The sequence below is a fragment of the Nicotiana sylvestris genome, chromosome 12 (genome assembly GCF_000393655.2).
Source record: "Nicotiana sylvestris chromosome 12, ASM39365v2, whole genome shotgun sequence".
Taxonomy (NCBI): Eukaryota; Viridiplantae; Streptophyta; class Magnoliopsida; order Solanales; family Solanaceae; genus Nicotiana; species Nicotiana sylvestris.
The window spans coordinates 77,016,893-77,040,192 of NC_091068.1; the positions used below are offsets into that span (position 1 = coordinate 77,016,893).

Below are 23,300 nucleotides of genomic sequence, written 5' to 3' on the forward strand. Positions count from 1 at the left end.
TTAAAAAATAACACTTTTAGTAATTACTAATTTAGCCCTTTAAAAAATTATAAATACACCCCCTTTTCTTCATTTCTTCACTCATCTCTCATTTCTCAAACTCAAATTCTCAATTCAAGTTAAATCATGCCCATACTTCTAGGGTGCGGTCATATGTTTGGGAACACTTTGAGGCGGTAGAAGAAAATGAAGAAGTTCACAAAGTAAAGTGCAAGAACTGTGGTCTAATCTTAAATCATCGTCTAAAGTAGGTGGGCACAGGCTGTTTAAGGAGGCATGTGAAGAGTTGTCTTGAGCGTTCTCCAGAAATTCGTATTTAAGTTGATTTGAGATAATTTCTGTTATTTTAAAATTATTAGACATATTTATGCTTAATGTTTTAGTTTGTTAGATTAATTTGAAGTATTTTATACAATAAAAATTTAGTTTTACTTTTTTCGTTAATCTAGTTGTAGTTAAATGTAAACTTTAATTTGTAAGTTTGAAATAAAAAAAGAATTTAAAAATTATAAGTGCAATTTTTTTCCATCTTCATTGTATTCTATTATCTTAAATTCTTAATAAAATATTCAAAATTTCAAATATAAAGTAATTTTACAAGAAATAAAACGAATCACTTGCAATATGCACCCTTTTTATTTCTTCTTTTGATGCAATGATTATTTATTGAAAATTTTGTATTTTTACTTTTTCAGGTAAAATCTGTAAAAAAAATATTATTTTTTAGAGCACCATAATTTAGAGCTATATAAAATATTATAGCCAAAATAATTAATTTCAAACTATGTATTTTTTTATAACTTTTTAGATGCCTTGGCTATTTATTTCAATTGTATAAATCTTTATTTTTAGGTCAAATTCAAAAAAAGATTAACTAAAACTTTATTATTTTTAGCTAAATAAATTTTTTAGCCTAAATAATGTAGTTTTATCCAAGTTTTATTATAAATTATATTTGAAAAAATTATCTAAAAAAGTAACACACTTAAAAATGTAAAAATATATTATTTTTTTCAAAAAAATGTCATATATACAAAAATAATCCACGTGGCATGCGAGTGCACCCACACTCTTTGTCACATCAGCGTTCAGGGGGGTAATGGCTCTCAAAAGGCCAAGTTGAGGGGGTAACTAAGACCACAGATAGTTGGCTGTAACTAATAATTCATGTCAAGTGTAGGGGGTTTTAGAGTATTTTGCCAAAAAAAGAACTTGCAAATTATAAGTACAATTTTTTTTCATCTTCATTGTATTCTATTATCTTAAATTCTTATTGAATATTCAAAATTTCAAATATAAAGTAATTTTAGAAGGAATTGCCTTAGACAAAAATTTAAAAATAAAAACAAAAAATAGAAAGTAACCATTGGGCCCACATAGGCCCACTTAGCCCGGAACCATTAGTTCGTGGTCCCGATTCCGGACTAGTTCTTACAAAAAGTTCATAAAACTCCGGCCCACTTAGGATCGGCCCACGAAGCCCATTTAGAACCGGGCCCGACCCATTTAAAAATCCAATATGTCATTTTGTCCTATAAGCTCCGAAGATTGGTGCGACGTGTCAAGTGGTACGAGTTAATTTTTGGTGCTAGTTGTTACATGTCGCTCGCCACGTCAACATTTTGCCACTATAAATGCCACCTTACTTAAAATAATGCGAATAAAAAATTTTACACGTTAAATTTAAAGAGGAAAATTATGACAAGCAATTTCCGAAAATGGGCTTCCCATCATTTGTATTTTCTACTTAATTCCACATAATTCACTTAATTTAATATGATAAAAAGTAGTAATTTTATAACTTTACTAGTACAAGGCATGAAATTAACAAATTAACCCAAGTTAAAACTTAAAAATGGAGATGTCGCCAAATGCTAAAAGCACAGTGCATCCGTACATACACCAACTCAGTACTGAAACATGATCGGGCAGGGGGGATTTTTGTGTGAGTTTTTTTGGGGGGGAGCGGGGGGGGGGGGGGGTTCAAGATTCGAAATACTCTATGCTATGCATGAACCACGGAGGAAATTTTGTGACATTTGTCTTTGTACATTATATATGGAAGTTGAAAGCAAAAAAGGAATAGCAGAAGCAGAGAAAAAATGTATAAGTCGAAGCTGCAAGAATTGTGTCAAAACAAGAAATGGGGACTTCCAAAATACTGGTGTATGAAAGATGGAGCAGAGCACAACCCACAATTCAAAGCTTCTGTGGTTGTGGATGGCATCAACTTTGACTCTCCAACTTTCTGCAAATCATCTAAAGAAGCCCACAATGAAGCTGCTAAGTTTGCTTTCCTTCACTTTACTTTTGGTACATGATATTATATCTCTATATAGTTCTGTATGTTTTACAAATTTAAGTAATTATATGCTCAGGTTAATAACAGGTAAGTTACCATTTTTATCAGGTCACAGTTAATGCTTATCTAATAGAGTACCTGCAATTACTTTATGTTTGATCTATTTAAATATTTTTAAACTCTTTTGATGCCCATTTGGCAGTTTGAGTCTATATAATGATGTTTGGTAGACAAGTTCAACTTCTAGGGGTTAATTCCATCGATGGTCATTCAACTATCTTTTAATTTCATTAAAGTCACTTATTTATTTTTTGTCACTTAAAAATAACTAAACTTTATCATTGTTACTTAAAAGTCATTTTGGCTCTAAACCCTACCATAAATATGACATGACATAAAATTTATGAGAAAAATTCAAAAATAAATACCATATAAGCTTAGATGGGTCATACCCCCTAAATCCATTTTTTCCTTAATGTGATTTGATCCATAAATCAAATGAGTTTCGACAGGGGGAAAAAACGCACACCCCTAATAAAATTAGGTCTTGTGATTTTTTGGGGGGGTTTTGATCGTACAGATGTAATCTTTCTTTTGTATAAACAATTGTAATAGGTTGTCTGTAATTGCATGCTCATTGTGAAAATATATTCTTATTAGCCTTATTATTCTTGTATGCTTATGATACATTAATATGTTATGTGAGATGAATATAATACTATTTTAACTTCACTAGAAAATTATAAATATGTTATGCGAGTTGGATACAATAGTATTTTAACTTTAGTATAGTTATAAAACGACTCGGATGGAATATACAAACAAGATTAAAAATTTTAGTATAGAATAATGATAAATGGGCAATATGTAACAGAAAAGGCAAGAATTTTGTAATATAGGATAATCATTTTAAACTAATGTGGAATTTAATATCTTTTTTTATCGAAACCGTTTGGGTTATGGGTCAAATCACATTAAGGGAGAAATGGATCTAAAGTGACTATGGTCCATTTAAGCTTAAGTGGCATTTATTTTTGGATTTTTCTCATTAAATTTTATGCCATGTTATATTTATGGTAGGGGTTTGAGCCAAAATGACTTTTAAGTGATAATGATAAAGTTTAGTTACTTTTAAGTGACAAAATATAGTTGAGTGACTTTAGTGAAATTGAAAGATAGTTAAATGATCATAATCCAACTTTTAGCCTTCTCCTTGACTTTTTCTCTTGTGGGACCTTCGTGAATGTTTTAACTTAAATCTTGTCTAATGCTCTAAAGAAGAAGAAATGGCGTGACTTTTGGGTTGATTTATATCTTTACAAATGGGACGGGACGGGTCAGATTCGGTGTATGGGTGGGTTTTTATGATCTGTTTGTGCATAAATTATTTTAAATGGTCCAAAAATATAAAAAAGTCTATGTGGCCTACCAAGTCGGCAATTTTCCACTGGAAAAATGAATAAATCCTTTTTAGTGACCATCAGAGTGTAATAGAGACAGTTGAGTCACTTTGTTCTTACAAATGAGAGAAAAGTGATTTTCATCCGTAATTTTCTAACTCTGAGCACGAATATAAGGAGTTTAAAATGTGTAGTCCATTAGCAACAAAGAACATATGGTTGACCCATTCACATTTAAATCCTTGTGTATTTTGCTTCTCTAGGATTATTGGAACTGCATAGTTTGGTACTGTATACCCGTAAAACGGTACAATTGAATTTATACGTGGTTTCTAGATAAGTGAATTAATTCGATCCTGAAATAATGAAATAAGTGAAGAAGTATAAAATACTTAGCCTTGAAATAAGGACAAAATAGCAGAACCTGTAATTCCGGGAGCAGGGCTTCCAGGCACAACAATAATGAAAACAGGAAGCAAGAAAGCGAAATTGTATAAAGCTCTTGATCAATTATAGTGTAAGTTTGTCAAAAAAGTCTCGTCCCCTACAATGGCAATAGAGCTCACTATTTATAGTTACATCTAGGGATTAAGGACCTAGGATCAAGACCCTCTTCAATGCCAATTATGAGGGCTATTGAAGAGTGTGTAACGGCAGGCATGAATGTCATATCCTTTTGTAACAGGCACTGTATTAAGTATTGTGGAATATTCTCCATTAAATGCTACCGGGCAGAGGTATTTATTGTTTCTTTATGAGTGTCATCCCTTCCGGTAACAAACGGGATAATTGCCTTCGGTTTTGACTTTCCCTCGCCTTAGGTTCCACGTGTCATTTTTTTAAGCGGCCACTTGGCATAGCATATTTTACCCTATACAGGCACACTGATGATACATTATCCTTAGAAGAAAGGCTATTGAATAGACAGCTAAGTTGCATGCTTGTGCAATGTTCGAATAGGAAAATAGCTTCTGCCATTGCTTGAAACATCTACCAGAAACTTATTTAAGACTTAAAATGCCAAATGAGAGATTCGTTGAAGATGCTTCCTTCTCAATTTCAAGTTCTAATATTGAGTTAAAAATCTCGTTTCCTTTTACCATAATGCCAGCACTACTTCTGTACAGAGTGAAACAGCATTTTTCTCCGGCTTCTTGCAAGGCTTATGCTCATCTATGTTCATGTCCTTAGTACCGGTGGAATAGGGTGCTTTTAAACATAAGTCAACTTTAAATATACAATATTCAAGGAGCAACAGAAACTGTAGAACCAGTTTTGTCCTTGTTCTGAAACATATAGTATGATGTTTTTTGACGCTAACCTGGATGTCCACTTGAAATGAACTTTCAGCACTATGAAATCATCAGCATTACTGATATAAGATTGATTACTTCGTTGGTTGTGAGTATACTGTGACTCTGACCTGTATTTCTCTTAGTTGTTGATACAGAAAGCTATATATGTCAAGTATTTTGGAAAGAAGTTTATGTCTAGTTCATGTCCTGTGCTTTTTGAGATTCAATGGTCAGAGAAGTGAAACAGAATAAGTAGAATGGCTTGAATTTGTATAATAAACATTTTTCCATGAGTATTTAAGCTAATTTTACTGAATAACATGTTTCTATACTTACTATTAGGTGGGTCACTTCCAACTATGGAAGATAGTGGAGTAACAAAAATTGAGGAAGCATGTCAAAATCTGCGGGATCATCTAATTACTTCTGAGATCGAGCAAGGTGAAGAGCTTTAGACAGTTTTTTGTTACATTTATAAATAATGCACTTACTTTTATTTATTTTTTGAAGATTTTGGTTTCATTATCATTGCTTTTGCTGCTTATTCATCTAAGAATCCTTCATTATAATTTTCTTTTTTGAAAATTGTTTCTTCTGTTTTAAAACCTTGTTGCAAGCAGTCCATGCACTAGGTACAACAACAACTATAAAAGATAGTGGGGTCTGGACTAGGTGCACTAGGTGCTTTTGTAAATTTTTAAAGTGACTAACATCTTTCTCTCTTAATTAGTAGGTGTTTCACTTCCAACTATAAAAGATAGTGGACCAGCACAAATTGAGCGAGCATGCAAAAGTCAGCAGGATAACCTAAACATTTCTCAGATCAAGCAAGGTGAAAAGCTTAAGATGGTTTTCTGTTTCATTGATAAAAGCACACTTCAAATCTTTTTTGTGTCATTACCATTGCTTTTGCTCCTTATTCATCTAAGAGTCCTTCCTTCAGAAAAGAAAATTTCCTTTTGCTATAAAGCCTTGTTACAAACAAGAAGCACTTCAATATTTTGTGGACAGTATTACTGCTTTATCAATTGTGGCACCTTCTACCTTTAATACTATCGTAGTGTCTTGAAAGCTTTTACTACGATTAGTTGCACCATGGTTTTTGTTTTTGTGTCTTCCAAGTAAACTAGTTGAAGTACATTGAGAAAAATGAGATATCACTTGGTACTTAAAACCTATGTTGCGTGGACTCTCCAAAATGTTGCCGCACCCGTGTCGGATCCTCCAAAAATGCACTATTTTTGGAGAATCCGACACGCACCCGGCCACATTTTAGGAGAGTCCAAGCAACATAACTTAAAGCAAAAGGTTGTACTTTGCAAAGTTCTTTTCAGTTAAAAAAAAAAAAGGAAAAAAGTTTATCCCCATGTAGTGTATGAAGTACCTTTTTCAACTCTATTAATTTATTTTTAGCAGGTATTCTGTAACTTTATTCTATTCCATGTAATTCTGCTTCTCTTTTGAATATCCAAATTATTGCTTTATTACAGAAGATTCTCACTATCAGTGCAAGAAGAAGCTGCAGATGTACACAAAAAGAAAAAAACTTGGTGAACCTGTGTACCATAGTAAAAGGAAGAGCTCATCTCGTGATCTTCATAATGATCTTCACTTTGAGGCAACAGTGACTGTGGCTGGTGAATTGTTCAAAAGTCCTGGAGCATACAAGACTGCAGAGGAAGCAGAAGATGCTGTTGCACAGCACGCATTGATGACACTAGTAACAGTTGCTTTTCAAAAGGTAAAACCTTTGTTAACTAAGTAGTACCTGAATAGTTCGTTTCTACTACCTCCGATTCACGTTATTTGTCATTTTGGTAAATTGAATTTGCTCCAAAATATTTGATCGTTTCAGAGAAATAAGAAGCATTTATTAACTTTTTTTTTTTCAAATTCACGGTTGCTGCTCCAACTAATGGATTGTTAATTTGGGTGAGACTCATAAGAGAGACCAAGAATAGTTTATAAAAGCGCTATTATAATTAAGGCTCTTAAAATGCTTTTCTTGGAGTGGGGGTGGGTGAAAAAACCTTAAAAGACAGATAATATGGACCAGATGTAGTAGTTTTTTCAGTTTTCATTTCAGAAATTGCCATGGAAACTGAAAATTGGTGTTGTCATTCATGTGCCATTTTCATGTCTTCTATACTGTTTAATGAGTCACCATACTTCTTTCTTTTTTTTAATTCTTTTTGGCCCAGAGTAATACCGGCAATTACAAGAGTTTCCTTCAAGAACTGGCACAGCATGAAGGACTTTGCTTGCCTGAATATAAAACAATCAGGATTGGTGAGCCTCACAATCTAACATTCTTCTCAAGTGTAGAAGTTGAAGGAGAAGTGTTTCATGGGAATGCTTCAAAGTCCAAGAAACAGGCAGAAGAAAATGCTGCCAAGGTTGCTTATATGGCGTTAGCAAAATGTAAGCATTCTTTTTTCAGGCTAATAGATGTTTGTTGTGACTCGTGAGATTAACTTAACTATGACATTTTAATGCAGTTGGAAGACTATCAAAAATATACTTTTGTAGAGTAAATTGACATCTTTCCCAATTTCAGGCAAATCCTTCCATGCTAGTGATCCTTTAACTGTGTCCTCGGACTTGGAAGGTGAAATTTTCAAAACTGAGGCTTGCTTGGATTCACTGTCTATTTCTCATTCAGCTGCGACATCAACTGTGAAAGATGTTCACCAGCCTGAAGAAAGCAAAAGTAATTCTTGTTTTGTGTCTGTATGAAAGTGGACTCCACTAATTCTTATTTACTTTATACTGCGAGGACAACTAACTTTCAGTAATTTCAGAAAGGACTCATCAGCTAGGTGACTCAACTATATCCTCGGAAACAAAGGATGAGAAGCTCAATCTTTCTCCTTGTGAAAGCTTGCTTTCCGTTGCTAAAAAGCGAGGAAACCCCACGGTTGGATGTCCGCCAAATTCAACTTCAGTTTTGATGAGTTTTGAGGTGGAGGATGAAGAAAAAGAAGGTAGTGTTCCAAGTTTTCCGCACCATGTACTCATTCAGTCTTCATATGAATGACTAAGTATTTGTGCCTTTGGCAGATGAAGAGATGGTTCACTCTAAACATGCATCTGCACAGTCCATAGGTGCTGAAAAGTTTAATGCATCTTCATTTTTGCGGGGCGTGCATGAGCTCAGTGTAAATGAAAATTCACCTTCTTCAATGGAATCAATGGTCCATTTGCCTAAAGAAACTATATCATCAGCTGCAATGGCACCAACCCATTCCTCTACTGCGAATGCAAATTCTAGCGCGAGAAAGACTGCAGAAACCAAAAGGTACCTCCTTTGTAACAGGGTCAGAGTGTACAAATCCATTCCAGATGAGGTCCCCAAGGGTACTATTGTGCTTCCTATTGGTGAAGATAAGTGGGTTGTTGTTAACTTGGAAATCCCCAATGAGAAAGTGTAGCTAATTTAAGTACTACAGTAGAGACATGTTACTTACATTTATCCTCCTCTTAAACATAGAGGCTAAACTAAAACAAGGATGACTATAGTTACTATCTATTTAAGGAACTTTTCTGTAATATTCTCTGAAACATAAAGGTGCTGTTTTGGAAGTTAAGTTGGCTATTAATATGATATAAACAGTTTAAGTCTTTGTTTATGCCCCTAGTTATTCCTTTTGATCTGTTTAGTTGTGATTGCTGTGTTCTTCAGGATTAGGTGAACAAAGCATGACTTGCATATAATTAACCTAATATAGATCTCTCTCTCTCTCTCTCTCTCTCTCTCTCTCTCTCTCTCTCATGTGGTGATATGCATTAGCTGTTCCATGTACAACAATCTTTACATGCGATGATAGATCTGATACACTTGCACTGGAGACAGATCATTGCATAATGTGCTTGCATATATTTTTGGATTAGCACTCCAATAGACAATGATCATCAGTAGATAATCTGTTAAGTAGCTGCTCAAACGTGAGGTTGCATGCTTTTGCGCTCTTACTAATCTATATCTTGTCTCTCCCTCCTTTCTTTTTTTGGCGAATGCAAGACGATGCGCTGACTTTTCACTAAGCTCTAGCGGTTCTTCCTCTTAATTGCAGGACATGTCTTTGATGTTTTGGAGTTGGCAAACTCTTGTCATATTTTAGTTGACTAAATGCATGCCTGAGTATTCTTCTTCTTTAAGTTGCATTTCCATTATGGTCTAACAGAATAACATTTACTTAAATAAGTTCATATCTTAACTGCTGCTTGATGGTTACAGGCCGCAGATGCAAATATTCTGATTCCTGATTTCCCTTTAAAATAACCTTTTCTGCTTTATTTGCCGAGTTAAAAAAAAATGAGCACTTAGGACTTGGATTTGGTCATTTACTCTTCCCTTTAGTGAGCACAAGTGAGATACAAATCATTTCACCTCATTGCTACTTATGATTTATTCAAATGAAGTTTTTAGATTCATATAAATAGATTGATTACAGTTTAGAAATTGAATGTCATAGCTGGGAGGAAATGCAAATATCCCAACCAAATTTAGGCTACAGAAAGTCTAGTTTCATATCTTCAGCTTCGTTCGCAGACTTCATCATGTTGGCAGCATAGAGGCTGATACCAAGAACCAACAGAGCAACTAGTGTCATTTTCATCATTCTCCTTGGCTTCTTCAGGTTTGCAGCCAAACGACTGTAATTTCTGGTAGTTTCATCATCTGTCACATCATCAGTCGATTCACTGTAAGAACTACTTGAACTACTTTTATCTGTTGAAGATTTTTCTGGAAGATTTTTAGCTTGTGTTTGCTCACTGGTTTTAGTACTAGTGTAGTTTCGTTCTTGTTTAGCAGGGGTATTATCAGCATTATCCTGCTTAGTAAATTCATCTCTTAAAGATGTCTTATGTCTTTTAGCAGGGTTACTCTCAGCTTCTATGGCTGGCAATTCCGTATCCTTTTTCACTGCTGAAGTTATTAGTTTTGGCTGTTTAACATGAAGAACGCCATTTTCAAACTTCGCACTGATTTTGCTTTTGTCACAATTTTCTACAGAAGGAAAGTCCTTGTGAAACCTCTGCCATTTGTTCTGCCCAATTGGCCTTTGTCCACTAATCTTCAGAATTCCTGTTCTTGTAAGTTGAACCCTCAGCTGTTCCTTCTTGAAACCTATGGAATTTCAATTTTATAAGTATGTTATCATATATGAAATCAATATGTTCCAGAAGATAATTTTAAGGTAAGCTATGAAAATTATGAAGAAAATAACCACAATCTCAATACATGACTTCTCAGATATCTCAGGTGTCATAAGGCATGAACATAAGTTACTGTGAAATTTGACATTTTCATCCAATTATGAACATTTCATTTGGAGAATGTTAATGTTATGCAGAGCATAGTGAAAAAATCTCATCTAGAAGTTTAGCAAAATATTATTTTTAAAGATTCCCCGTAATTTCTCATAGTATATTCTATTTAAGAGGTGCACCCGCTGCTTTTAAATTCTGAATCATTTATAAATTACTGTCCATCTAGAAAAAAAAGACAAATGTACTGCATGCGTCGTGTTGGTGGGAGGAGGAGAGAAACGGATAATCACTACGTACGCCTCAATTCCAAGCAAATTGGAGTCGGCTATATGAGTCCTCACTCTATGTCGCTATTATATAATCTTATAACTTATTAATAACAGGAATGAACAGAAGAACAACACCTGGAAGATTAAGTTGAAGAGTGTCAAAGTGGTCTTCTTGAACTAGCTTTGATGTTGCCATAAAATCTTCATATATTTGAGTTGGTGTAGCAGTTGCCGCTCCTTTTGAATCCATTTTCTGTGTTCTTTTCTTTCTTTTTTGGTATTATGTAATCTTTCCTTTTATCCTTTGTTCTTTGTTCTTGTTGATGGAAAGGATGAAGCTTGGAGGTTATATACACACAAAAGAGAACTTTCTTGAGATGCTTTCTGTTTTCTTTCAAAATACATATTCCTTAACTAATTTCCATTACTTTGTTTATAAACCTGTTCTTTACTCTACAGGGTTTCCTTGTAAAATTACAAAGCTTGAGAAGAACTCCTAATGAGGAAACATCAAGTGTAGGGGAAAAGTTTGAGGCTCAAATGTTGAAGAATTGGTAAATGGGGATACAGAAAGTTTATAATTTGTTACAAGGGAATGGCAGCAGACAGTATCTACCGTCAAACCTCTCTATAACAGTTTCGTTTGTTCCGAATTTTTTTGGTTGTTATAGCAAAATGTTGTTATAGAGAACATATATTATAACATAATATATAAATTGGTTCCGATAAAAGATTGGCTTTTATAGTGAAGTGTTGTTATATAGGAATGCTGTTATAGAGAGGGTTGCCTGTATATGCTTGACTCCCCACGTGGACATTTCACCTTTTTCTTGTTTACAATTAATTAAATTCCAATATTCTTGCTCCCCACGTGGACATTTCACCAATTTTTCTTTCCAAATTTCCAGTTCCCTATTGAATAATTTTCCCACACAAGTTTCTACGTAGACAAGGTGGTATTTCTTCCTGCATGGAGAAAGAGAGTTTCTTATGGAGAAGTTGGAACAATTAGTGGACTTTCCCTTTACTCCGTCCTTTTTCTAATTTGTTTACTCTTTGTCCTTAATAAATCTACTTTATTCATTTTTCTTTATCATAAAGTGCTTTATCATCTTGGAAGAGTTCTTTTTTATTTTGTCTTTCATGTTTTATATAGTACTAATTGTTTGACCAAAAAGTATGAGACCCTTTGTTAAACTAATTAATAAGAATATAAAGGGTAAATCTTAGTTAAACATAATAACTTCTAAATCTGAAGAATATTTGTACAAATAAGGTGGGAGTGCATTAAAACAGATTTAATACAATGAATATTAAATGATGTTGTTATTAATGAGTGAGGGATAATGATAAGCAATAAATATGCTAACTGGCAATGAAAGTAAATAGAGAAAATGATTCACCCAATATTGAATGAGATGGATGATTCCTCTCTCTGTGACAATAATGTAAGACAAGAATATGAGAGAATATAGGAAGCTTTCTCGGATCTGATGCGAGAAATATGGAAAGAACACTTAATCGAATCTCTTTGGAAAGTAATGTTTGTATTTTTCTTTAGAGTCAACTTTTCAAGAGAATTCTTATCATATAGAATATTACATGTCTCTTTTCTTCTCTCTACCTTTCTTTTTATATGGGACATGCCCCTTACCTAACCTAAAGTACAGATGCAGAGAATATTCGATAGAATATTCCCCTAAAATATCTTATTGCAGAACTAGTCGGTATTATTGGCCTAGGTACCCGACCTTGGCCCGATTAATCAGCTCGCCAGTAGGTTCTTTCAATCTTGTTTACGACCTCGGCCTAATTGCCTCTTAGTAATCTATCCTTGTGCCATATTCCCTTGGTCAGATTTTGACCCATACAGTTAGTCCCTCCGCTTGTCGAGGTTGTTTTTGGACGAGCTCGATGGGCGGACTTCACTAGTTTTGAGAAATCTGGGTGTTTAGGTCGAGTAGTAACGCTTTTACGGCGAGGTGATGACATGGCACTTCGAGTGCCACATCTGACCGTTACGTCAATTTGGAATGACATCATTTCATCATGCGTCATTATGGCGCATGTTCCCGACATTACGTTGTTTCCCGCTCTCCTTCCGTTTCGATATTAATATGGCGGCAATTGGCTTTCTCGACTAGGGTGCCAGTATACTTATTGTAAGCACGTGATTTTTGACCCTCCCCGAGAATTTTCACATTTTTAGCGTGAATATGTGAAATTGGGTCTAATATAGCCATTTTAACTATTTTTACTTTATTTCGGTGCAAAAAGAAAATTTCAAAAAAATATATATAAATTTTAGTTTATGTATCTCTCATAAACTTGAAAAATACAAAAATTGCACTTTATTTTCGTACTTTATATAATTTCGAAAATTACAAAAAAAATAGTTCTATTAAGGTTCTATAGTCATTTTTAACTTTGAAAAATACAAAAAATATTACCTCATATTTTATCTTAATATTTAAAAACGAAAATTACAAAAAAATAGTTTTATTAATATTTTTGTAGCTATTTTAAATCTTGAAAAATATTTAAAAATATATAGTTTTGTTTAAATACTAGTCTTATTTTTGGTAGTTATTTTGCTTACATAGGACTAGTTAAGCAACGTGTTCCTATTTCTCGGGTCCGGGCAAAAGAATAATATTCGGGTTCAAACTACCCGGTTTTAGGCCTAATTTTCGGACCTAGCCCATAATAAACCGTGTCCAGGACACGTGGGGAACCCCACCACGCGTGGGGGACATATGCCTCGAACCCCACCACGCGTGGGGCTCATTTTCATGGGCATTGTATTACAAAAACACGGACAAACACATTTTTAAAGGGGGACCAACGAAAAGGGAACGGGGGTTTTTTTTTGAATTTGGAACGACTACTGTTCCGCTTTCTTCTTCAAAGAAGAAAAAAGAGCAAAACCCTACTGAATCGATCCCGACCTCCCCCAGCGTCCAAACTCCAGTCGAACCCCGTCACCTCCAAGCCATCACCACCTACGTCCGCAACCCCATTTCCAGACTTCCCCCCCAGCACCGGACCAACACCCCTACTGCCCAAAACCACCATGGACGACCACTAAGCTCCCTCATCCCTTCCGGCACCCCCACGCATCAGCCCCCGACGCCGGAACCCAGCAAAAGGACCCAAACAACCACCACCAAACGAGCCCGTCTCCTCCCCAGCACCGGACCAACTCCCTCCAGCTCCATCCTGTCTGACACCACCAAAACGACCAACTAACCAGTCGGAACCCTGCACCACACACGGCCTCCGTCGTCAACCTCCAAGCAGTCCGCCACTAGCAACCTCCATTACCACCATCGTCAAAAAAAAACCACCCAACACCACCCGTCCCCTCCAACTCCGTCAACTGCTCACGACCACCAACCAAACACCAGCACCAAACGACCACCAAGTCACCTTCACCAACGCCAAGAATACCACCAAACGAAACCAGCCCTTCTACCACCCTAAACCATCGTCGAACAACCCTCACCTCGTCGTCACTACCCAGCAGTCGAACCCCCTCCTCCTCACGTCCAGCAAAACCACCAGCCTCATCGCCTTCTTCCTCACCACAAAACCCTAGCAAAAACCTAGGAGCCCTCCCGTCGTCACTGCCCAAGGTGACCATCCAGTAGCACCCCTACGTCCAAACGACTGCCTGCAACATCCAACCATGAACGACCCTTCCCCCCTTTGCCATGGCTGACTGAAAAACACACACACACACACACCGGCTGAAGCCTAACTGAAAACGCACGAAAAGGTAGCCCAGAAGTGTTGTCCGGGGTGAGGTCCGTTGAGGTCGTCTTTGGTTCGTCGAGGTCCGGTACGTCGAGGTTGTTGTCCGAGGTTTCGTCGCGGGTCCAACGCATCGGACGATAATATCAAGTAGGTCATCTCTGTCCATGTCCTTCATATTTGTTGTTTAGTAACATGAACATGTGTTCGTTGAGATACAATCCTAGTTCATGCGAATAGTATGCAAATGAGCGAGACATATTCACATGATGTTTGTAAGTTGCTATTTCTTGTTAATTAACTCCGTATGATATTGAAATTTGTTCGGGAATGTATTTCTTTTGTTCCGTCATGTTAAGTAGTTATTCGGCATTTTGTTTCTTCACGCTCAGATTGTTGTTATCTCAATGTTTGTCTTAATAGTTGTTTGTACATGTAGTAGCAATGTTAAAATCATAGTAGTAATTTAATCCCGCGGAAAAATACTCGTTTCATCAAATAAGTTTAATCTACGATCCATGACCTCGCGGAGTAGCAAAGAAATGTAGTCATTTTAGCCTTGTCTTTTTTTTAAAAAAAATAATATAAAAAAATATAAAAATAAATAATAAATAATAAGAAAAAAAAAAGAGACGAGCTTCGCTAAATAAAAATGTACAAATTGCGGAGCCCTCGCAAAATATATGTATTAAATACTTAGATTCCGGGACGGGCCGTTTAGTAAATTTCACGGCCCTACCCCAAAATAATAATGCGCTAGTTGCTTTAGGCGCGCCTTTAATAATGTTATCTCCCTAAACTCGGGTGCACATTTATGTGACCCAAATCCAAATCTCAACGAAATCAAAATGTGTCTCTAATCATGGGTACATTGACTGTGACGTGGTATGAGATGCATTTCCATGACGTTGCAAATTCCTTTTAAAAATAAGAATGAGACGAGCCTCGCCGAATAAAAACACAAATTGCGGGGCCCTCAGTAAATACTTTGTTTAAAATTACTTAGAATTCAGGAGGGTCGTTTAGCGAATTTCACGGCCTCCGCAAAATAAGAACGCGATAGTCTCTTTAGGCGCGCCTTTAATAATTTAATTTCCTTAAACTCGGGTGCACATTGATGTGACCCAAATCCAAATCTCAACGGAGTCAAAGTGTGTCGACGACCACGGGTACATTGATTGTAACGCGGTTCGAGATACATTTTCACAACGTTGCAATTCTTGATAAAAACAGTAAATGATAAAAGCGGTTAAAAGTTAAATTTTGCACATAAGTTCACACTTGTATAAAATCAGATAATCAAGCCGAATATAACAGTTGAGCGACCGTGCTAGAACCACGGAACTCGGGAATGCCTAACACCTTCTCCCGGGTTAACAGAATTCCTTATCCGGATTTCTGGTACGCAGACCATAATATAGAGTCATTCTTTTCCTCGATTCGGGATTAAAATTGGTGACTTGGGACACCCTAAATCTCCCAAGTGGCGACTCTGAAATTAATGAACAAATCCCGTTTCGATTGTCCTTTAATTGGAAAAAACTCCCCTGCGCCCCCTCGGGCGCGGAAAAAGGAGGTGTGACAGCTCTGGCGACTCTGCTGGGGAGATTTGGACCCAGAACCACTGGTTCAGGGTTAAGAATTCGAGCTTAGAATAATTGTTATTATTTGGCTTTATTTATTATCTGATTTTATTACATGTTTTGAGCCTAATGTGCTAAATGCTGCTTTTACTGCTTTGATATTGTTGGAACTATACATATAAACTGTGCCGAAACCCTTCTCTTCTCTCTTGAGGAGCGCACGCTGGTCGTGGCTTCTTTCTGTTAGTGTCATATGCCCAAAATAGAACGAGGATTCGGAGGAGTTGCAAAATCGGATGGCCTTTTGGTTACCGGTACACAGCTCCCATCCTTGGCTCGAGTTGTCCGCTCGGGTAAGCCAGGTCTAGAACAAACACCTAGGTTTTAAAACTTAGTATAACAAAGCCTCATGCCGGATCCCTAGTAGGAACGTTTATTTGCATCATGTGCATTTGACTTAGGGGACTCAACACAGGGGTTGGGTCCGTCTAGGACAAGCAACCTGAAAATAATAAACCGTCTTCGGCATCCTATGTGCTACATGTTGTATTTAGTCAAGGGCGTATGGGTCATTTGGTCATTTCCAGCATGATGTTATTTTAATCAAAGCATGGGGAACATTTGTGGAATCCAAGAAGCCTTGGAATTCCCTATGTCCCCCACGCTTGCTTTTTGGGAAAGCACATGGGGAACATTTGTGGAATCCAAGAAGTCTTGGAATTCCCATATGTCCCCCACGCTTCATATGTTGGGAAAAGCGCATGGGGAGCATTTGCGGAATCCAAGAAGTCTTGGAAATCATTATGTCTCCCATGCCACATTTTTGAAAGAAATAATAAATATAAAAAATAAAATTACAAATAAAACAAAGCATGAAAATTCAAAAAAAAGATTTTGTATGTTTTCATTATTGTCCACAGGTTAAAAAAAAAGAGTCGTGAAAAAGAGGAGAAAAAAAATGACAGTGTAGAGATATAACTACTTATTTTTAGAGAAAAATCAATGTCCGAGTAGTATCGAAACTCTGCCGAAATTTTTGAAAATGAAAAATGTCTTGTTAGTTTGTTATATTAAAAGCAAAGGAAAAATAAAAAAAAATCATCATTGTTCTGTCTTGTTTTTAAAAAAATATAGAAAATAAAGTATTTGTTTTGCCATAAAAATGAAAATAAAAAAAGAAAAAGGTTTTGTTTTAAAATGGGTTTTTATTTGTTTATCTGTTTATGAAAATGTCAAAATAAAAATAAAAATAATAAAATAAAAAGAGTCCGGCGTTGAATGTGATTTTATTATTTGTTCCAAAATAAGTATATATATAATCCAAAAAATTCAAAAAGATAAAATAGATAAATAAAAAATCCGAAAATATTTTGATTCTTCTTTCAAAAATTGAAAAGAAAATTCAAAATTCAAAAAAAAAACATTTTAGGAGCATTTCTTATAGTAAAGGTAAAATTCCGAAAAATATTTTCTTCTTTTCTTTAGAATAAAAAAAAACGAAAATTCAAAAAATATTAGTCTTTCTTTAAAAAAAAAAAATTAATCAAAAAATAATATTTCCTTGCTTCTTTTAAAGTAGTTCTTTTAAACGAAAATTCAAAAAAGGTTAGTTCATCTGCTTATTATTATTTGCCTACTTATTCTTGGTTCGCCCGAACTACGCGGGTTTGATTCTCACCGGATGTGAGATACGTATGCAACCCTCATCGGGTCCAACCCCACCTTCTCAAAAAAAAAAAGGAATGTTTTATGTTTTTCGTTAATTTGTTTGTTTGTTATGAATGAGAAATAATAGTCTATTTGATTGTTGTGGGAAAAATAATAAAAAACAAAAAAAATATATAGAAAATGGAAAAGGGTCTTCTCAAAAATAGTTTATTTGCCCGAACTACGCGGGTTTGATTCTCACCGGATGTGAGATACGTAGGCAACCCTCATCGGGTCCAACCCCACCGTTTTGCTAAAATAGCCAAAAAACAAATAAATAAAAAAATATATGTCAAATTTTAATTTTGTCATAAAGAAGTCAGGTGACGCTGTTTTATCAAGACATAGCCGAATGTTCCCGAAAGGGACGCCGGAAGGCTGACTTTGCATAAACAGCCACCTTCGGGTCATTTTTAAGATTTGGTCCAGTTGACCCACACAGCTTTAAAAATCTTCGTCCCCGAGACGTTGAAAGGCCGTGCTTGCAATATTGAGTTTTCTAATTTAAAAAAAATGATAAAAAGAGTTATAAATAAGTCAGGTGATGCTGTTTTGTCATAAATAGCCAAATGTTCCCGAAAGGGACGTCGGAAGGCTGACTTGGCATAAACAGCCACCTTTGGGTCATTTTGAGATATGGACCCACACAGCCTTAAGAAAGCTTCGTCCCCGAGACGCTGAAGGGCCGGTTTTGCAACACCAAGTTTTTGATCATAATTTGAAAAAAAAAAACGAAGAGTCAACGGTCGGGTGAATGCCGTTTGGATGTTTAGTAAAAAAAAAATATGAAAAAATAAAATAAGCCGAGCCAGTTTCGGCCGCGTCTTAAACCGTTCTTGCCGAAATAGCCTTAGAGTATCTTTCAGTTGTCGAAAGGTTATTTTCGTAAAAGAACGGACAAGTTTGTAAAAGTGTCATAAAATAATCCTCCCCGGCCTCAAAATTCATGTGAAATTTGGAAGGGGCCACATTTGCAAAAAATAACCATTTGGTTGCATTTGTCGAACAGAGAAAGGGAGCTGGAATTTTGTTTTTGAGTCTACCAATCTTTTGATTAGAACATGCGGTTTGTTTGATTTTCAAGTTTGCGGGTCATCTTTAAATCCTTGAAACCTAGTTTGTTCTAATATGAAAAGTGAAAAGAAAAAAATGTTCATTATTGTTTATCTTTTATTGGTCCGAACTACGCAAGGTCTGATTCATGCGGGGTCATGATACGTAGGCAATCTCCATAAGATTCGACCACAACAAAAAAAAGAAATGAAAAAAAAAAGAAATGGAAAAAGAAATGAAAAAAAAATGAAAAAAAAAAAGAAAAAAAATGAATGAAAAAAAAGAATGAAAAAAAAATGAAAAAGAAAAAGCGAAAAAAAAGGAAAAAAAGAAAAACATCGAAAAAGAAAAAGAAAAAAAGATGTTGTTAATAATGAGGACCGACTGAGTCCATTCTAACCTGTTTGTTTTGCAAAAAAGTTAAGGTGGTTGGTTTGTGGTAAGCCGGACAATGACACCCAGAATCCTTTACTTGCACCTCATGATGCACACTCTGCGGGGATCAGGCCTGATGACAGAAGCATTCGAGTCCTATTGGGAACTTGTTGACTAAGGGTAATGATATTGAAGTTGGCAATGGTCATTGCAATACTAATGCAAAGCTCAGTGGCTACGATGCCAAGTTTGATAAAATGGGAGGACGCTCCCTTCCTTTGGTTAACAAGAAAGAAGCAGTTGGAGGCTTATTTTGTTGTCATTTCTGTTGTTCGGATTATTCTTAGGGTTGTAATCCGAGTATTGTCTTGTGTCAAACCTTCCTATCTTTCCATTTTGTCATATAAGTTTGTTTAAGTTTTGTCGAGGCTGTGTTAGAATTGTATTCTGGTTGTTTTGTTTGTCTTGTCATTCAAACCATTTCACCGGTAATCTAATGCAAAATCCGGTCCTTTTTATTTCCAGTTTTCTTTTGTTTAGTCCTTTTATCATTTTTATTCAATGCCGATTCTAGGGACATGACATGCGCACCCAGTTTGGGCCTAACCTTAGAGTTAATCATAAAACCCTGGAAAGGCGATCAGACCATTTAAAGAGAATAAGGACGGTTTGAGATTATTCAGAGCTCGAGTCATGTGGAACTGGGGCAAGTTAAGCACAAAGAAAATCGTTAAAAGCAAGATTCGTCAAATTGGCATGAGGGTCGGTCATGATAATGAGAGTGTCGCCCAACGGTGCTTAGAAATGACAAAGGAAAAATAAAATGTTTAATATAATTGTCAAGTCCAGCACCATCAGAAGAGACTACAAATTTAAAGTGTGTTGTTTGCACTTGGCATGTGTTGAAGACTGGAATGACGAAGGCATTTTGTTCTGCTACCCAAACACTTTATCCTTCGTTAGCCCTTTGAGCCTTATTTATTTTCTTTCATACCCCTCGTTCGGAATTAGTAGCAGCGATTAGAATACGCAAGCATGGCAGATAAGAGAAAAGAAAGAAAAGAAAACAGCAAAACGGAAAAGAAGAATAAAAGAAAAAGAGAGAAAGAAAAAAAAATGACAAAAGAAAGGAGAAATGAGAAAAGAAAAAGGCAAAAGAAAAGGAAAACAAAGATAAGAATGAGTGAAAAGAAAGTCACAAGAAAAAAAGAGGAATTGGGAACTACGTTTGACCTGATTCCTCAAAGAGGATACGTAGGCGCTTCACGGCTCGGTCATAGTTTTGAAAAATGAAAAAAAATCAATTAAAATATCCCCAAGCAAGAAACTGGGGCAAAAGTTGCGTTTATTGTAAATAAATCTAATTCCGAAGGTTGTAATTAATAACCCAAAATTAATGCATTTTTGAGCCTTTTATACCCTTTTCTTTCTAGCCTGTCCAAAACCCCCATTACGATCCAAAGAAAGACCTTCCGATCAGTCTTCAAAAGTTGCCAAGTCAGACAAATGAAGAGTCTTACCGGCGAACATAACATTCTGTTCCGCAGCAGAAAGGACTCTAATCTCCAACAGAAAGAGTCATACCGGCAACACTCCAAATCCCCCAGCTGGAAAGTGATACAAATGAGAGAGTCTTATCGGTGAAAACCTTCACAGGCACCATAAGGCGATGAAAGCTGAGAGAAAAACCCAAAAATGAGAGAGACTTGATAGTGAAAACCCTCCGGGCACTACAAGTCGAATAAGATTGAGAATCAGATGGGGAATCGCCAATTGAAGATTTTGAAAGATGATTGACGGTAGAGGATAAGCCACATACGCATGTCATGGCCATTAGAGTCGGTATCTGCACTTGATAGGGTTTTTTTTATTTATAGTTTCTTTTGTTAAAGAGTCATGTTTTTTCCCCTTTATCTTTATATTCTGTTCCTTTTTTTTTATCTTTTTCATCTCATAGAAAAATCCCCAATAGAGTCTGTCTGGTCAGAACAAGTGTGAATTGACTTCAAAATATGCCATCAACTTTCCAATTATGCCAGATGAGATCTGACTAGTGCACCCAAATGGTATAGTCGTCAAGGAACAAGCGCAAGGCTAGTGTCAAAAAGATATCCCCAAAAGGGAGTTGACAAAAAGATTGACAAGTGTCAAGAGGGATACCATCGACTTTGCCAAAAGTTATAAACCTCAAGGCCAAGGCCCATGAACAAAGCAAGGAAAGCAGTGTGCATGATTTGGGGAAATTCATGCTAGACTAAAAGGTTGGGGAAATGCCAGTTTCCGAGCTATGCCACGAAAGAAGAGGGATATCCCCAGCAGGAAGGGATTATCCCCAGCACATAATATCATCCCCAACAAGTTGTGGAGCACAGAACAAGGAAGAGAGAAAGGGAAAGTCATCCCAGTAGGAGTATCACAACCAACCACCGCGTTTTAAACTAACAAAATTTTGTTTGATTTGAAGCAGGTAACGGAAATGGCATTGATGCCAGAACTGCATGCCACAAGGGATATTATCAAACTGGGGCAGAAAATTTTCCTTCCATTTAGAAAATTTTCTGGAAGTCAGGTACCCCCAGCTGATAACATTTTACCCCCAACAGGTAAGTAAATCAAGGGAGGTAGTCTTTGAAGGAAGAAGCTATGCAAAAACAAAACAAAAACAAAAAAGGAATATAAAAAAAAGGAATAATAATAAAAATAGGGAAGGTAGAAAAGGAAAAGTTCATCCCAATCCCCAGCAAGTATTCGAGGTAAGACATTTTCAAGTCTTAAAGATATTTTGGGTTCATCCGCCCTCAAATAGGATCTGTCGGGTTCATCCGCCCTCAAATAGGATATGTCGGGTTCATCCGCCCTCAAATAGGATATGTCGGGTTCATCCGCCCTCAAATAGGATCTGTCGGGTTCATCCGCCCTCAAATAGGATATGTTGGGTTCATCCGCCCTCAAATAGGATATGTTGGGTTCATCCGCCCTCAAATAGGATATTTTGGGTTCATCCGCCCTCAAATAGGATCTGTTGGGTTCATCCGCCCTCAAATAGGATATGTTGGGTTCATCCGCCCTCAAATAGGATATGTCGGGTTCATCCGCCCTCAAATAGGATATGTCGGGTTCATCCGCCCTCAAATAGGATATGTCGGGTTCATCCGCCCTCAAATAGGATATGTCGGGTTCATCCGCCCTCAAATAGGATATGTCGGGTTCATCCGCCCTCAAATAGGATATTTTGGGTTCATCCGCCCTCAAATAGGATATTTTGGGTTCATCCGCCCTCGAATAGGATCCTCAAATAGGATATTTTGGGTTCATCCGCCCTCAAATAGGATCTGTTGGGTTCATCCGCCCTCGAATAGGATCTGTGGGGTTCATCCGCCCTCAAATAGGATATGTCGGGTTCATCCGCCCTCAAATAGGATCTGTCGGGTTCATCCGCTCACAAATAGGATATGTTGGGTTCATCTGCCCTCAAATAGGATATGTCGGGTTTATCCGCCCCCAAATAGGATCTGTTGGGTTAATCCGCCCTCAAATAGGATCTGTCGGGTTCATCCGCCCTCAAATAGGATATGTCGGGTTCATCCGCCCTCAAATAGGATATGTTGGGTTCATCCGCCCTCAAATAGGATATGTCGGGTTCATCCGCCCTCAAATAGGATATGTCGGGTTCATCCGCCCTCAAATAGGATATGTTGGGATCATCCGCCCTCAAATAGGATCTTATTTTCAAAATTATTATTGAAGACAGGCGCCCACCTGAATAACGAGAGGAATACATTTCTGTCTTTTCATTGTTGTTCTAGGTCACCCACCAGTATAATGCGGGAATACATTTCTGTCTTTTCATTTCTGTTCTAGGTCACCCACCAGTATAATGCGGGCATATCATTTTTCATATCTTTACCACCAGGCGCCCACCTGAATAACGAGAGGAATACTTTTGTCTGTGCATTTCATATTTTAGGCACCCACCAGTATAATGCGGGCATATCATTTTTCATGTCATACCAGGCGCCCACCTGAATAACGAGAGGAATACTTTTATGTTTTAGTTTGACCAGGCGCCCACCTGTATAACGAGAGGAATACTTTCAGTCTTTAAAATTCTTACCAGGCGCCCACCTGTATAACGAGAAGGAATACTTTCAGTCTTTAAAATTCTTACCAGGCGCCCACCTGTATAACGAGAGGAATACATTTTGTTGAACCAGGCGCCCACCTGAATAACGAGAGGAATACATTTCAGTATTTGCATTTCATGTAGCCAGGCACCCACCTGTATAACG

General features: G+C 36.6%; 2 protein-coding genes across 4 annotated transcripts; one reads left to right on the forward strand and one right to left on the reverse strand.

Annotated features, from left to right (window-relative positions):
* Positions 1–1,996: 1,996 nt before the first annotated feature.
* Positions 1,997–9,324, forward strand: LOC104236407 (double-stranded RNA-binding protein 1-like). Of its 3 annotated transcripts, none has more exons than XM_009790321.2 (8): positions 1,997–2,313; positions 5,340–5,438; positions 5,728–5,829; positions 6,488–6,738; positions 7,199–7,418; positions 7,555–7,707; positions 7,799–7,981; positions 8,058–9,324. In XM_009790321.2, exons 1-8 carry the CDS (start codon positions 2,103–2,105, stop codon positions 8,426–8,428), a joined length of 1,590 nt encoding a protein of 529 aa, XP_009788623.1. In that variant the 5' UTR covers positions 1,997–2,102; the 3' UTR covers positions 8,429–9,324. The 3 variants fall into 3 exon arrangements, with proteins under 3 accessions (XP_009788623.1, XP_009788625.1, XP_009788624.1); XM_009790323.2 differs by having other exon boundaries at positions 6,491–6,738; XM_009790322.2 differs by having other exon boundaries at positions 5,731–5,829.
* Positions 9,325–9,386: 62 nt separating this feature from the next.
* Positions 9,387–10,980, reverse strand: LOC104236408 (inactive protein RESTRICTED TEV MOVEMENT 2-like). The gene is made up of 2 exons (XM_009790325.2): positions 10,676–10,980; positions 9,387–10,128 (listed from the first exon to the last, which is right to left on the reverse strand). Exons 1-2 carry the CDS (start codon positions 10,788–10,790, stop codon positions 9,509–9,511), a joined length of 735 nt encoding a protein of 244 aa, XP_009788627.1. The 5' UTR covers positions 10,791–10,980; the 3' UTR covers positions 9,387–9,508.
* Between the last annotated feature and the right edge of the window lie 12,320 nt (positions 10,981–23,300).